Source organism: Neodiprion fabricii, chromosome 2 (assembly GCF_021155785.1).
Source record: "Neodiprion fabricii isolate iyNeoFabr1 chromosome 2, iyNeoFabr1.1, whole genome shotgun sequence".
In the NCBI taxonomy this organism is placed as follows: domain Eukaryota; kingdom Metazoa; phylum Arthropoda; class Insecta; order Hymenoptera; family Diprionidae; genus Neodiprion; species Neodiprion fabricii.
Genome location: NC_060240.1, coordinates 18,263,907 through 18,281,784, shown reverse-complemented (window position 1 = coordinate 18,281,784; position 17,878 = coordinate 18,263,907). Strand labels below are relative to the sequence as shown.

At 35.8% G+C, this 17,878-nt stretch overlaps 1 protein-coding gene across 3 annotated transcripts in view; it reads right to left on the bottom strand.

Moving 5' to 3' along the window:
- LOC124176297 overlaps positions 1-17,249 on the bottom strand; it is a 47,895-nt gene extending 30,646 nt beyond the window's left edge. For 2 of the 3 annotated variants that reach the window (XM_046557396.1, XM_046557399.1), the window contains exon 1: positions 1,956-2,316. In XM_046557396.1, coding sequence (XP_046413352.1) covers positions 1,956-1,992 — 37 coding nt within the window. In that variant the 5' untranslated portion in view covers positions 1,993-2,316. Of the gene's footprint in view, positions 1-1,955; positions 2,317-16,510 lie in introns of those variants that run through there. The other variant, XM_046557401.1, reaches the window with a different exon arrangement.
- Positions 17,250-17,878: the final 629 nt, after the last annotated feature.

Here is a 17,878-nt window from a genome sequence, read left to right as displayed (position 1 = left end):
TATCTCACAAAAACGATAAATGTCAGATAACGTACAGAAGCTCGATACTGCAAATGTAAGCCGGGCGTAACGCGTAATCATTGTTACTGTAATCGTGTCGAAAAAATATCCTTTGTAAAATTTAAAAAACTAAGTGCCTGTACTTGGAAAAGTAACACAACTTTTTTCGTCAAATATTCGCTGTTTGTGGTCTTATTGGAGGCCATCCATGAATGATGTCGCGATGAATTCCACATTTTTCACACCCCCCTTTTTCATCAACGTGAGGTTACAATATCCTATTTTATTATTCGTCTCCGTTTGTTTAACACAAAAAGTCTGGAGGAACATTTTTTTTATCACAAAAGTGAATATGGATATATTTTATACATACTTATTGCCTACTGAAGTAACATAACTGGCATGTAAATGAAATAAGAATGCCTAACATCGTGTGCCACGTGCAGGCTTTTTAAAATTGAATAGAACAATATACGAACATAGTAGAATTTTTTTAACTCACATGAACATTATTTGGTTAGAAACGGGCGAAATATTTTCGATTTTCAAATTCTCATTATAATTTTTCGTTCTGAGGATTTACAAAGTATCAAAAATCAAATCCTGCTCAATGGATAGAGAAAATGTTTATGTAATCATTGACATTTGAGTGACATTATTTTTTTGTTAAGACCAAAAACATTCGTTGTCAACTATTGTGAGAAAAAAATTTTCAAATCTGCCAAAATTGTCCTCAAACAACATGGGTAGTAACGTTTTGGACATACTTTTTATCTCGAAGTGGGAAGATGATAAATTTTCAACCCATCGAACGCGGAAAGTGCTCAGTTAAGGTTGAACGCCTTTAACCATTGGTATTACACACCATGTAACAATAATAGACGAAATAGCATTGTTGGAATGACCAATCAAAAAAGCTGCTATATGCTATAGCGAAGATATACTTTTCATAAGCTTGTGACGACCGCAATCGCAATAAATACATTGTAAATGTTTAAAGAATGGTCGAAAATCAAAAATTGGATATTTAATTCTTGTACAGTGATAGTCTGCAAAACAGCGGGCAAGATAAATTTTTCACTTCCGATTTAGAAATTATGAAATTTTCACTTCAGATTCGTGATCAGCGACGTCGAATCCCCCGGAGTAACAAAGTTCATGCCAAAATATTGAGACTTGAAAACGAGTAAAAAAAAGTTATTACAGCTCATAAATGGTTCCCAGAACGATGGTTTGGAAGCTACAGATCGCTGGATAATTTATACTTGCAGCTTAAATATATTGCTGCTTTTCTTATGTCTTGGTTCGTGTATAATATAAGCGACACTTCATACTTCGTAAGTAAGGCTAACAATAAATGTACCTGTCGCCGGTTCCACAGAAATGATCGGCTGTAACGCGCACAAGGAAAATGTTTGTTCGCATGTGTGGCAGAAATTTGCGGTTTCAGGGTGTAACATAAGCCGCGGCTGTGTTCACTTAGTACAACAACACTTCACACTCCTGCTTATCGAGAATAGCCTTATACAATTGCGGCACGTACTTAGGTGCGATCTTATTTCTTGCGATGATAACTACGCTCCTTCGTTATAGACCATGAAGCTATTATGCATAAAATGCTAGTATTATACAACGACGGAGTTATTACATGTATTATGAAATTTCAGCCTATGACACAGTTGCAGCATCGCGTAAATAGAAAAAGAATAAAAATATGTCTTCGACTTTGTCTATGTAGCGGTAGAAGATTATAGAGTGCAAACGCTTTGTTGAAATTATAGAAGATAAAAACGAAACAATTTAAACACAAGTTGTAGAGTATTGAATACAAATATGGGAAAATGTATCGCTTGGTTCTTGACGTTTATCGCAGTAGCTTTATAATTCTCATCAATCCGAAAAATAAGTTTTCATAATCTATAACCAATAAAGTTTTCCAACAATTATCTGCTTACCGATCATGATGATTTTTTGGAAAAATTTAACAACCATTTATCAAGTGCAGAACGTCGGGACGACGAAAAGTTCGACAATATTGTCAATCGGCAATGAAACGTCACGTCTGGTAATAATATCAGCGGAACTATCGTTTTTCGGTTTCTTTGAATACACTCACTACGTCACTTGAGCACAAAAATATTGCAAAGAAAAGTTGGCACTTTTTGACAACTGGGATAATCGGTGGGTATCGGTAGGAAGTGCAGACTGATTTTTAAAATATAAACAAGCGCGTGTGTTGTCTTAATAATTGAAGGATAGAAAGAGAACTTTGCTGAAACTAACGCAATATCGTCCACTCGTCCCTTTGGTTCGTTTGCGAATGCGTCGCCGGGAGCTGGCTAAGCAAACTGATATAGTTCTGACGGTTCCAATTCGACCACGTGCTACGTAATTGTGTATACATACATCACGTGACCGCAAACGGGTACCAACGTGCTGCAGGTCGAATAAACTATGCGTAATGCACACGCGCACGCGCATACCTCACATAATATGTACAGGCAAGCGTGTGTGGTTATATCGTACAATAGAAAACTCACGCCCGCGAAGTAATCCGAAGCAGTTTCAAGTATTAAAACGTAATAACAGGACGGCCAGAAAATCGAGACAAGGTTAACGCATTATACTTACGGATTTTCCAGTAGAAATTATGATTAACCCTTTCATTCACGCTGGGACGCTCAGCGTCACACCTTTTTATTTATTAAACTATTTTTTTATCAACAGTTGCTGAGTTTTTTGATTCCACATGGTCTCTAAAATGTTATTAAGTCTAAAAAGAAATACAAAATTTATTTATTTATTTATTTATTTATTGTACGAATAGCACATGTAAACAAATGGTCAAAATTCGTACTTTTCCACGAAAAAAAGCATTTTCTGCTAACCTATCACGAAAATCCGAATTTCAATTTTTACACAAGCTTAATACGCACTAAAAAAATGTTCTTTTTTTTTTGTTTGTCCGCCATATTGGATCCGCGATTTTGGATTTTCAAACTTCGAGTTCAGATTCATAATCAGCGACCCCAAAAGTCCATGAATGCGACATTTCAAGTGAATCGCATTTAAGGAAAAATGCACGAATGAAAGGATTAATAAACTACTCGGCTAACGTGGCCAGCAACATTATAATGAATTTTACAATATTCAACCGATAATGGACATAAACGTTGTTTTTCACGTTTTTTTTTGTGCAATATTTTTCACTGTTGAAAAATCATTAACATTATAAATTCAAGGGCGATACTCGAGATAGGATGATTGTATTTCAGTCAATATTATTAGTACTCTACAATTGGAAAAAAATTCTAATGATTTTCAAGAATAATTGCAAAATCGTGGCATTGTTCTACCTCAAAGTCGATATTTTACATCTAATTTAATTTTATATTTTATATTTTATAACGATTTATATATTTTCCCGGTAATGATTGCCACTATGAAACAAAGCTAATCGATTTCTTTCTATCAAAAACTCTTACTGAAACTTAATGATTGTTACATTGATAAGTTATCTCAATTTTGTGATATTGTCAATTCTTCTTACTCTCCTTATTGACATTCCATGCTTTTTTCAACGTTAGTTTCGGAATACAAGTTTGGAGTTCCTCATCGACCAATACAGCGATTGAGTTGAAAAAATGACACGGTAATCGTTTAAATAGCGCGTGCAAACAAAAACACTGTCTCAGAGTTTTGTGTATATGTTGGATTTCTGTTAACTATTTTCCAAATAAAGGCTCTGGATTCTTTTATTCAAATTTTGCGAAGTAAAATGTTACTATTTTGGAGTGAAAACTGAGCCACTTCGATGGGAGTGAGATTTTACTCCAGAAAAGTTTGAGAACTTGTTAATTTTCTAAATATTGCTTTTAGGTTCTTTGTAGTAAAATCTCACTCCTGTGATTATAGCACGCACCTTTGCGACTAACGCTGCAAACTTCACGTCCGTCAGAAATCACCCACTTCCCGCACTTGTAACACAATAAACTACTTCAGAAAATTACAAAATACGCAATGTTGCGGAAAAGTGAGCACATCCTCTAACTTGACATTTGATATCTCCGGTTCCATTTATCTTTGATCGATGAACGAAGGCGTACTTTCGAGCGTCAGGAAGTGACCTTCGAGAAAAAACTATAATTGACTGAAGAAGTGGATAATTTAAATTGTTATAAACGATTCAAATGCATCAACATTTTATCCATAAATTTCGGTATTTTTCAAATTATCTTTTTAAAAATAGAAGAAATCTTTACTAAAATCTGTAAGCAATATATATTTTTCAGGATTGTATCTCAACGAATTATATTTAAACTAGTTTTCAGCTGATAAAAAAAAATTGTATTGTCTATAATAATTTGAATTTTTCATGCTTTCAGGAGCTTACATTTGTTTTACGGGAGATGCATACTTACGCTTCAAAATTCGTGTTCGTTCATTGCTTTGTGAATGGAATTGGAAATATTTATTGCTATCATATCACTTTCTAACTTATGAAAAAAATAAAATAGTCTGAATACAAATTTCATTACTCCATAATGAATGAAATCGTAGATATAATCGTTAAGTAAGACGGCTTGCTCACTTTACACATACATTTTCTTGAATAGTGGAATAGTTTATGTACCTGCTTCACTTGGCGACATCTTCACACCAATGAAACAGAACAAGCAAGGTTGTGCTAAATTCTTACAAATTAATTCTCCGAAACCAAACGTACCAACATCAAATATTTCAAATGTTATATCTCAATTCCCGATAATTTCAATTCACAAAATAGTTCTTTTCGTGGCACGTGCGCATAAACTAGGGATTTTTGTCGAGTGTAAAATGCCGCATGAGCCGAAGGCGAGTTAAGAAGTTCCTATTTGCGCAAATGCAGCGGAGTGACACAAGATTTCTCATCTGGTCCGCGGAAGTTTCCGTAGTTCCATAATGAAATACTAGTATAACAAGAAGAAGCGAAACAAGTTCATGTGTATCTATACCCTGCAATTAGTGGAAGGAAACGACACATCATAGCAGGAAACCGAAGAAAATTTACACACACGCTTACAATCTTATGCGTATAGTTGTAGGGACGCATAATCTGTATCGGTAAATCCAGTGTATGTAGCTAACATTGATTACAAGATACAAGCAGAGTTATGCGGTTTGTTAATTAACCTTGTATGGATCGTTTTGAGGTCAGATATCGTATGGTCACGGAATTTTATCTACTAACAGAAATATTCCAACGGAGGAAACTACAATCTGCACTTGCACCGGATTTGTTCTCGGTTTTTTCCGCTTCGCTCAGAGCTTTGAACATGATATGCCGGATTTTCCGCGGTTTGTCAGAGGTTTTATGAAGCATCTATTTGTTCATGTATACAAGGCTGCACATGAGTATGTGCATATCTTACACTATTACTAGGTATACTTTGAATAATGAGTTCATTAGGCGAGCGACAGATTTGGACATTATACGTGCATGGCATTCATCATCACCGTAGACACCATCATGTGTGAATACAGCGCAGATACCGAGGATTTTTTTCAGGTCGCAGGAATATGCCCAGAAAAAAAACCCCATGCCTATAGAGTAAAGTCAATTTTCTTTTGAAATTGTCGATGCATGGTACATACGTAGCTAATGTTTTACGCGTGAAAGTCACGTCCAGTTAATTATATTTCTGTCATTATTTTTGTTCGTTTGGTTGCAAATATCGTGTGTTTAGCGAGACACGATGTAGTATCACATTGCACGATCAATGTTACTATTCGGTAAAACTGTGAATGTTTATAAATTCTTCGAAATCTAGGGATGATGACATTTTATCCACACCACGCTCTATAGCTAAAAGAAGATAGCTGTTGGCGTTATTTTCTAGCATCACAAATTGAAAATCCATCCAAAGATGAAGGTAACCCGAATTAATTTAAATTTTGCAAATCCGACCTTAGGTTCGTGATTAGCTACCCTAAAAACCTCACGGTACTAGTTTTCATTCAAATACGTTCATCCATACTCAAGATGTCATAATTTTAAATTGATTTTTTGGATTTCAACACCTGCTTGTAAAGTTTGATTTGTGAAGCTTGTGGAGCATGCGTGAGGTGGTCTATTTTCGAAATGTGTAGTACGTTGACGCATGCGTACAACTAAAATGGTCGATCTGACACACTAAGGCTTCCGTTGGCACGAGCGCATTTTCGAATAACCGAATCTTACACATTGTATCATTGAACGTAAATGAATTTACACGATGTTGGAAAAAATATCGTGTGTCAGACGTGCGGGTGGGTGATATCCGACTCGTACGATTCAGCCCTCGCCTTGGATTATGCTGCGTTCACACTAGTGCTCGTGCGAAAACTTAGCACTTGTATTCGTGTGAGCGCAGTACTCGCTGTTGTGGCAATGTTGCCAACTCGGACTGTCGTAATCCCGGTAGGGTGCTTGTCAAATTCCACCAAAAGCCATTAGACTCGTCTGCACTATTTCTCATCAAAAACCACCGAACTAGCTACATTTTCCACCAAAAAATAACAACACCAAACTTCAAAAACCGAATCCTACAAACCAATCAAAAACCGTACAGAAAACCCAACGAAAATGAGTATGCTAGCAAAGCCATTTTTATATGCTTATGTTTTATGATAAGAAAAATTGTATCTGATGTTATATTGGATAACCCGAATGTGAAATTCACAGACAATTTTTTTTTATGCATTCGAGTTTTTATGTCGCCTGTTTGGAGTTTGTTCATTTGCGGTTATATCTTGATGTTGGGTTTGTTTATTTGAGATCATATTTGACTCGATATTTGGGTTTATGTCCGATTGTAGTTTTAGATTATCTGATTTCCCGATGAACCACTGCTTTGCGGCTGACGCTGCTAACTTCACACTTATCGGAAGTCGCCCACTTTCCACACCGGTAACACAATATACTATTTCACTTTTCTTGGCCCCCATTTACAGGAATCCAAAAAAATCTTGTATCTTAGGATGATCTACGTTCACGTGTTCATAAGTATAGAGTCAAGAATATAAATAATACTGAACACGTAGCGTCCACCTACAGCATGTGGAAGATGCAGCCTGGAGGCTATAAATATTTCCAATGAAACAGAAGAAGCTGTTTATTGATGGCTGCAACCGCCTCGGACTCTGTATTGGAGGAAGAGATACGAGTGCTCCAATTCTCGAGAGAAGCTTGGCTAACACGAATATGGATCTGAACAAGGAACTTTTCCGCTTTCGATAACAGACGGTCATCTTGCTATATTTACTCATGCTGCATAGTTGAAATTCCGAGTTTGGTACTTCAGGTAATGGGTCGCTGCACCAGAGGATATGCCGATTAAACGAAAGTTACCTATAACATGTACTCTATCATTTTCCCATGTAAAGTCCATAATTATAACTCGCCTATCGCATATATACACCATGTATACTGATAAAGAATGGTCATTACGATTCTTTACGGCGTACGAATGCCGGAGTCATTTTTTGTACCTCACAATCATTATCTGCAGCGGTATTGAGTGCCCGGATAAGAAAGTATATTTCACAAGTTAAAATGTAACGCATATGTAATCGGACATCGATAATTATAGTGTGTAATGGTACAGTTGCAATTATCATGAAGTGAGGACAAAGATAATTAAACAATGAACGCAAAAAGTATGTGAAGTAGTATATATGTAAGTGTTTTCTGGAGTTCATTATTTCCGCATGCGTCATAAATATCCCGTGGAACATTTGTATATACTAAAAATTGAAATAACTCCCGAATTCCCAATCTTTTGCCTCAAGACGAAACTTAGAATATAGGTCAATCCGAAACAACATTTCAGTTCTGAGTTATATATTCTCAGATAAACCGCTAAAACTTTGTCATTTTCATGACTCAAGGCGGAAAGTAGGAGAAAATAGTTGACGCGTTGAGACTAATTCACTGAGAGAAAAATTTGCGCATATAGTTAAAAATCTGTATAGTTGAAATATTATAGTCGGAAGATAGTTTTTATAGTAGAATTTACTCAAATTATCGTTTGGCGCACTATAAACACAATATCAATTTTACCATACACTTATAGTTGAAGCAAGGGCATCAAAGGTACTATAATAATACTACAATTAACTATATTTTTGTCTTTAATGTTCACCATACACAGATGTTCGTCAGGATTATATTCGTATAGTGCGATGAGCTCTGTTCTTTAGTCTTCGATAGTATAGAGTATGGTTCAATTAACTAATTTTTAATCAACTATTTACGGATAAGTATTTAGACCACCCGAGATGATTCCTGCAACTTTTGTCAGAGTTGAATGCACCATACATAGTTTGACTCCACTTAAATGTGGTTAACGCTAATACAGTATTATTCAGGCAAGATCATACGAACATAGTTTCAACGACTAAACATACACTGTTGAAAATATTTGAAAATCTACGACACATTTACAACACAAAAGTGTAGTTGAATTACAAATTTCGTGTTATAAAGTGAATTACTAAGCATTCTCAATAAATTTGCATTATAATTTTGTCATTTTGCTTAACTTAGTTGGAAACACGCAAAAGGGTATTTTGAATTTACTTCATTGCGCAGTAAATGTATCAGGTAGATTTGGAAATTTCATTTACGGTACTTGGAATTTACTAAAAATTCTGCTGAATTCACTTGATAAATGGAATAATCTTATTGATCAGTTTTCAGTGACTCTACCCGTCATGTCCGTACGGACCGTATATTGTATTATCAATCAAATAACGTTATAGATTCTCATAAGGTAGTTTGGCGTAGTAGATAGGGTGCCCGACTTATAATCCGAACATTGCGAGCGAAAGGGGTTCGAGCCCCGGTAAGGAAAGGATAATGCGCTAGGTTTTAATCTGATAAGTTGTCAAAATGGTGTCTGCGCTCACGAAAAATCATTGAGATGAGTTATCTACGAGTTTCTCATCTATTTTTTTTTCATTCCAGTTTTACTATACATTTACGATGAAGGTACTCAACTCGTAAAGTAAAAGTTAACAAATTGCAATCTAAAATTTCCAGATTATAAATCGAGTAACGATAAGTTTATCACGTTTACCGCACTAATGTTTGAATATGGTCAGAGTCTTTATCATTGTACCGTTAACCATAAAACTTTTGTCAGATGTAACCATAAATTCATAGTTCGGAACAACATAATGCAATAAGTTCTATTAACTATAAATTCGTATTGCCCCCTGAGCACACTATTTTTTATGGTAAAGAAAACCACAATTTGCCAAATTCAAAAACTCGTAACTGCAGACTGTCTAGTTCTATATTTCTAAATTTTTGTTCGCTGACACGTGTGCTTACTAGGAATGATAAAAAATAATCGATTTTCGATTAAATCGTCTATTTTTTCCCCGTTAATCGAGTATAATCGATTATTTCGCAAATTCGATTACGCGATGCATTGGTTAATTTTAGCTTAGTAACCATCGCTAGTGCTTACATTCCGATGGATCAGTCTTCCCTACATTGAAGAGAGAGACAGCCTTAGGAACGCTAACTTATCGCTTCAAGAAGACGCTTCGGAGCAACGTACCGCGTGCGACTCGGTAGTGACAACAATAAAAGACCACTGATCCAGAAATCGGAGTTTCTGAACGGAAGGTGTTTCCGATATTGACATCTGACACCAATTCGCGAATTCTCCCTTAGGTGCATTCCCTTCCTACATGTGTTTTCACATTTGGATTGTCTCCGCGTATTTTGAGCAATGTCGGTTGCACGCAGATATCTTACATCCGACATAGGCATACAGCGATCATTTTATCCCGAGTAGCGAATATGGCCACTAATTCCTGGTTTACACGCTCTGATTATATTTGTGCGATAATAATTCAAGGTACAATTGCTACAGGGCATCATACACTGAGAGGTCGACTACACGATCTGATTGAACTTCGATAAATAGTCGATACTCGACGCAACCGCTCGGAAACATAACCTTTTCACGTCTATTAATTGTCAGTTGCGCGAAGAACTCGATGAAAATATTCGGATATTCTCCCCAGTTTTACAATGGTGGCAATCATGGTGTGAAAAAAGATCCTGATTTCGAAAATCTCTGCTCGTACAAAGCGTACTCCTGAATCTAGAAGGATAACTAACCTGTACTAGCTTCTGTTCCGTTCCTACGCTACGTTTCAGATGAAGCGTTATTTGGCGGACGCACAACATTCAAAGTTCGATATCAATCGATACACTCAATTGTATGCAGTCGTAATCAGGAAATTTCAGAAATACTACAATACTTCCATATTATGGCACGTTGAAGTCAGTTACATGTGCGTATCATCATTGGTCGACATAATTATAACGTGTAGACCAGGCATAAGCTATAAATAATCGAAGCGTTGATTAATCGAGTTCAAAAGAATAAACGAACATGATGCGATTGAAACGGTAAAAAATAATCGATTTTTTCGTATTTTTGTGAAACGGTGCATTTGCGATTAAAATTTCGTAAATTTCAGTATATAGTCTTAATAACGGAAAAGTTTTTTTAATAATTCATAGTTTCATTCAAAATATTTTTCAATTTGAGGTAAAAATATACATTTATCTTTTACTAACAATTAATGTATCAAATAGGTACTTGGTAAGTGAGACAATGATAATAATTGACACTCCAATCGCATATATTGATATTGTGTTGCGTGGTTCATGGACGTAAAAAACAAAAACCGATTGTGAGGAAAAATAATCGAACCTGTCGATTAATCGAGTCTGAAAAATAATCGATTATACACGATTGATCTGAAAAAAATAATGGATTTAATCGAAAATCGATTATTTTTGGTCATTCTTAATCCTGAGGTTCACACCTTCTCCGCACGGTGCTGCATCTCTGCCCTGCGAAGCGTAAATACTTGTGATATCTAAACCTGTAACCCAACACGTTCAGACCTGCGTGCCAATGCCGTCATCCTCACGGTCTCCCACTGCCATGTGATTCATTCACTAAACGAAAACAATAATACACACAGTTATCTAATTACGGTATCCACGCTCCTTTATTAGTGCGGTGCAAAAGATCCCATCCCGTTGCTCTTGAGGGGATGCCATCGGCGCTGCATATGCATTGTTATGTATATTATCAGCAGTATTTACAATCTTATCCGATGTGGCGGAATGTAAACGCCATAGATTTCAATTGAACCGTGTGTAGATTGAATATGGCATTCACCGATTATCACGGTTTTTAATTCACAACTAACACAAATTTTATAGAAAGCACCTCCATTTGTGTTCATTCTTAACTTTAATATTTATTGTTTGTAATTAAATATGTATGGTTTGTGAAGGCCAAATTTCTTCTAGGGGAAACTGAATGCATTTACTTTATGTTCGTTATCGCGGATTATGGAAATTCTAGTTTTCTAAAACTATAGTGAAGAGAAAAAAAAAACATTGGAAGACTCTGACTGTATAGGTACATATATTATGAAAGGTAATGCCTTACATACACCTATTTTTAATCGGAACGATTGTTTTAAGCATGCAATGGAAATGAAAACGCTCGTGTTGCCACATGCTGAGTGACTAACCGATTATTTACCCGTGATTTCTCGTATAGTACAGTACATATAAGTACAATTGATGTACGATCTGTATGTGTGTATCCATTACATGATGAACGATAATTGATCAGCTCTGTCTACTCCGGAAAACTGAATTTCATATCATTTACTTCTAGACGCGGTGAGTTTGATAGACACAACAGTCTAGACAAGAAAAAAGTGAAAAAATGTGTAAACTAATTTTATCCGAATAACCAGTAAGTATAATAAATTCACCCGATTAGTAAGATAGCTTGATTTATTTGCAGTTTTTAATTGATTTTTCAGGTATCAGGCTGAGCTCCTCCCCCCCCCCCCCCCCCCTCTGCGCCTCGCCAATCAGAAAAATACTGACATATATATGAATAAAAATTATGAAAAAATATAAAATAACGAACACATAGTTGAATAGGATAAAAACAAACATTGATTTGTAAAAAATTGGGTGATTGTTACATCATTTGATTTGCTATTAAATCATGAAACAATATATAATGAATTAAGAAAAAAAAAAAAAAGAAATGAACCTGAAGCATGTTTACTACCAGGTGGACGGATAAAGCAGCGAATGAAACTTATCAAATGAGCAAACATTCTTTCGCACAACGATTTGAACATCATCACGTTTTTTTGATTCCGTGGAAATGAAACGGACGAAACTATGTCTTCTATTATGTGTCGTGAATATCCTAAGGATATATTGTTGAGGCAATTTTTCAGTACATCGTAGTACAGAAACGCAAAAAACTGAATTTTTCATTTCAAGACCACAAGTTGCGAAATCGATTTTCACGCAGACTGTTAGAAAAAAAGATTAGAGATTCATCCACTATCTCTCGGGCTTATTGTACCCGCAATCGATCGACCTCATAACAGGTACTACACCTGCATGGACAAATAACAATCCACGTGTAGATTTTTGGAGTAGATATTTAAAAAACTAAACGATCCCATATTTACGTCTTGCTCCAAGATATTTTGAGGTATTCTGAGTTTTTTCTTAAATTCGAGTCGATTATTCAAGTACAGACTTCTGCAGATTTGAAATGAACGAAGAAATTTTTCATTGAACCCATTTGTCAAACAGGTATGGATCAGTTTATTCTTTTCTATTGTTTTCATTTAAGATGAATATTAGTCAGAATAACTATGCGCAACGTTATTCAAATCGTTGATTCCGACAATTTACAACTCAGATTCGTAAGAAAGTCTAGAAATCATAAGACCACGATTTAGTACCGTGTAGCCCAGCAATCTCGTAATTTGATTTCCAACTACAGATCCAATGTATGTAGGTACAGTATAGGGTGGTCCTTGAAAAAGTAATTATTCAATTTGGACTGGCTCAGCCCCCCTCCCCCCTCCCCCACCTCACCTTCAAATCAGTTCTGAGTAATTCAAAAATAACTCGTTATTTTTTTCACAATTTTTTTCCCCACTTGGCCCTTTGAGGGGCACATTAAATTCACCGAACGGATTTGACAAAATTTAGTATAGGGGAGTTTCTTGGGTTGCTGAGGGTGAATCTGAACTCGAAATTTGGAAATTCAAAATAGTGGACCTTATATGGCAACATCAAGTGCTTTTGTGATTTCGGGCCACCATATTGGATCCGCCATTTTGTATTTTGTAATTTTGAGTTCAGATTCGTAATCAGCGACCTCGGTAAGCCTTGAGAACCAGGTTTCACCAAATTCCAGTGACTTCTTGAATTTTGATGCAACATATTCGATCCGCCATTTTAAATTTACAAATTTTGTGTCTAGATGCGTAATCAGCTAACCAAGAAATCCCTGTGTACAAAATTTTATTGAAATCCGTTGGACAAATTTAATATGAAGGGGTGTAACCCCTGACGGGGTTAAATGGGGAAATCCAACCTCTTGCGGGCACGGGTTAGAGTTGAAATAAAAATCTGAAAAAATGAGGGAATGATTTTTGAATTGCTCTGGAACCGATTTGGGGCGTGAGCCGGTTGAAATTCAAAAATAACCTTTTTAAGGACCACCCTAATGTAGGGTATGTGCGAAAATACGTTTAGAATTGGCCTGATTATATTATTACCCGACAGCGTTGTCTGAGGCTGGAGGTTGAGCTCTGGGGAATGTTGCTTGTATAGAACAATGTCGTTGTACAAATTTCACCGAGTGACAAACCATTACAGACGTACAAGAAGCGACGTCGTTAATACAATGGCGCAAACACTGCACCGACCACGGAACGGTGCTTCAAGTTTAAGGAAAAAAAGTGTCAATATCCCTAAGAGCAAATACACAACAATTTCATTTGTTATACAGCGCGACAGCGCTCTGTAATTTTTGCTTTGTGGAAAATTGCCTCCTATAACTGAAAATGTAGTTTTATCAACTGTTTATTAGTTTCCGAAAATTATTAGATACGTTAGACAAGGTTAGATTAATATATATGGGACATTCTCTACCAATTCGATCAACGCCTGATCCTCGCTATTAATATTTGGACCCATAATTTCTTATATCATTTGGTGTTCAGTCTCTGAAATGCTGTCTCATTTATTATGAATATCTCTTATTGATCCATGTTATAAATTATTCCGAAAACAGTTACATGCTTACACGATGATCTCAAGACTCTGGAAAAATGCTCATTTTACACGTTCTAAAACTAGATCTCTGGATCAGATAACGATACTTTTCTCCTATTTTAGATTGGAAATAATTTTAATTTAATTTATTCAGTCGATTTCTAGAGATATCGTTGAGTAATCGTAATGTTTATGGCTTGTGGTTCAACATGAGTGTGTTGTATAGAAAAAATCGTAGTCGTGACGAAAAACGGTCGTAAATTACGCCAATTCGGTAACGACGATCGCTCGAATTAGAAACTTTTCAAACTCTACAATTCTTTGTACCAATTGACTTTACTGTCATTGTTACTTGTCGTCGTCCTATTAGGTAGCTATTTTATTTTATCTGGGATGACTTCTATATCTTCCTATAATCTTATTACTCGAGCTTCGTTGCTTGTTCGTCAAAAGAAATTTTGTCTTCCTGACTTTTCCGTTCCGTATATTATCTTCTTACCAGTCTTTTTGTTTTTTTTCTAATTCCATCACATTTGTTTAGCCCAAATCAGTTTTTTCATTTCACGTATTATATATGTATAATACATTCAAACATATAAAGTGCGAAAGAATTGAGGTATTCACAGCTGAATTACAAAAAACATGTATCTGAAAAACTACGTTCCCCAATATATGAAATTCTGTAAAATGGAACAATGACATAGACTTTCGCCTTCCTTCTTTTTACCGAAATTATAACATTGCTTCTTCATGGGAAAGTGTGGATCGATCGGCACGGTATGTTTCTCAGAATTTAGCATACGACTGTTTCTACATTTCAATAAATTCCATTGTCTTCCGATCTTCAGGTATCGTATTTCACACGGGAAAACACTGCGCTTACAATATATTTCATGGAAAAATCTGTTACAGCACACCCTCAGCTCTTATATTATGCATTTGAATAATTGGATCGGGAATCATTGTGAAGAGGGAGTTGAGGGAGGGGGTGTGATGTGTTGAAAAACGGAAAAATAAGCTAGCGAGAAACGAGTAATAACAAGACATACGTGTAATTTACGTAGGTACGTGATTGTATAAGAAAATTTTCACAGCTGAATCGTGAAAATACTATCAATAACGCGAAACATTGACGAATTGCTAAGAGATAACGACGGTGTTGGTTTTAGATGATATATTGTTGTAAAGTAACACTTTAGCAAGATGATGAATTATTGTTAGAGACAGATCACGCGAATGACCGATCGCATCGACGTAACGAATGGTCGATGCAGTGGCACAGATATAACTGTTAAATTTTCAATATTGGAACAAATTTTCGAGCCTCATAAAGACTAGCCCTTTGAAACATACATTTTTCCTTCAAGTCAAATTCCTTGAAACTGGGTATGTAAGGGTTCTCAAGGTCACCGTTTTTAAAAAATGGGATTAGATCTGCGAAATTTTGAAAGTTCCAAATGGCGGATCTAATGTGACCGAATACGATCAGTTTTTATATTTTTAGTCCGCCATATTGGATTCACTATCTTGAATTTTGAAATTTTTACATTGGATTCATTTTTAACGACCGCAAATACCAGGATGACCGAGTTCCACTTTCCTAGTCCTCGTAACCTTCCCACAATTACATTGATTCTGTAAAAATAGGCATTTTCAAAACTACGTTCATTTATAGCGTTCACTAAATTCGCGGAATCGTCATAATCCCTTTGAAAATATCAACATTGACATCTAGGAAGTCCAATTATGCATAAAAATGACAGCGATATCTCTAAAATTGAATATAGATCTTGAATAACTGATATTGGGTAAAAGTAGCAAAATGATTCTGAACGAACGTGTTATTGGGAAAAAGTTGGTGTCTAGAAAATTCGCAATGAAATTGAGGTTGTTTCAACGATTTAAACAAATTAATTATAAAAAAACCAGTTTCCAAAAGAATGATGTTTAGAAAACATGGATTTTCTCAACCAATTGAAATGGTGCAAATTTTTTCAAACCAAAAATGAAACTATCACACCTTTTTCCACTCTCCGTATTTCCAGGCTATTCTTGCAAGTATGTATGTTGTATTGTTCGCGTTGAATTTCAGCGCTCTGTCCATCCACATATAAATGTTTTCTAGCACCGGCTTCTAGGTGGGGGAACATAATTGGTTTTTAAGCCATACGACTTCGACGCGATATTATATTTTTCGGGAATCATCTATCGACCATTGTCAATTGATTTAATTTTTAACCAATACACGCACAAGTTCTATACGTACGTATAAATGTTAATTGCCCACGTGACACGATTATAATTGATATTATAGTATCTATATGCCATTGACGATATTACCTTATTGTCGATCATTCCGAACACCGAACCTCATCCGTCGTGGCGTGTGATCGATCAGGGTTAACACAATCAAACTTTATAATTTTTATAAAAATATTTAATCTCGTTAAGATTAGAATTTCAGGTCGCGTTTGATCACCGATATGTTTGTTGAAGAAGAGCTTGAATTTCTCATCGTTCACCGTGCAAGAAACGGAAAGGAGAATGAAAGCGCAACGAGAACAGCAGAAAAAATTTTACACCTCAGAATTTAAATTCGTCTCGCGTATTACTTATTCAAACACCTTATAATTCGCACTTCGCATAACAATGATTCAAGTCTTTACGCATCTTTTCGATTCTTGCGGTCTAATCTCTCTCTTGCACACTGATCGATCGACGAAAGTGAATCGAAAATTATTATTTTTTCTCCTTGTTTTTTCTTCCGACTTGAATGTATAATAATCACTAATAATAATACACGGTATGTATGTAATCTATGACATTATATTAATATACTATCATCTGCTGAGCTGCGAATGTAAGTCGAATGTTGGTAAAATAAAAAACAATTTGAACCGCTGCAGCGGCTTCTTTTAGTCGTACGTTTAGAATTCGAGTTATTTTTTCAATGTATAATTTTTTATCTCCGACGCGTTTATTCAAATTGCGCGACTTGTAGTTTCAGCAGAGAAAATTCGATAAAAATTATTAATTTCGGAAACTATGAAGTGTACATAACCGTGTCTACTGCATTGGTCGATGACCGAACCTGCAATGAATTTAATTCGCACTATAGGAAGCGTTGCCCAGAACATCGGCTATACATAGCCGACGTCGCGACGCCGGCGCAGACGCCTGGCGTCCGAGCCCTTAGCGTCGGGCCGCGAACGGACAGCCACGCAAATTACAGTTCACCAACATAAGCACAAAAATACGTCAAGCTTGAACGAGAAGTCGGTTGAAAAGGAGGAAGAAAAGAGAGGCAGGAACATATTATCATTCAAATATTTCAACGGAATTTCAACGGTTTGAAAAGAACAATTTTTTTTCGAAAGACTAGGTATACAAATTCATTTCATTTCATATTTCAAGTACGACGAACCCGAAGAAATGGTTTATTCAACTCTAGAACACATGTATCTTTTTTTTCTACCTTCCAACTCACGAGTGGGGTCGATAACCCTTTAATTCACGTTGGGCCGATCATCGTCTCACCTTTTTTTTTTTGCAGCTTTTTAATTATTGAACTATTTTTTTGGCAACCACTGCCGAGTTTTTTTTTGTCCCACATAAGCCCTGAAATATTTCCAAGTATAAATAAATATAAAACTTATTTGTTTACTTATTGAAAACGTAGTATATGTAAATGGTCGAAATTCCTAAATT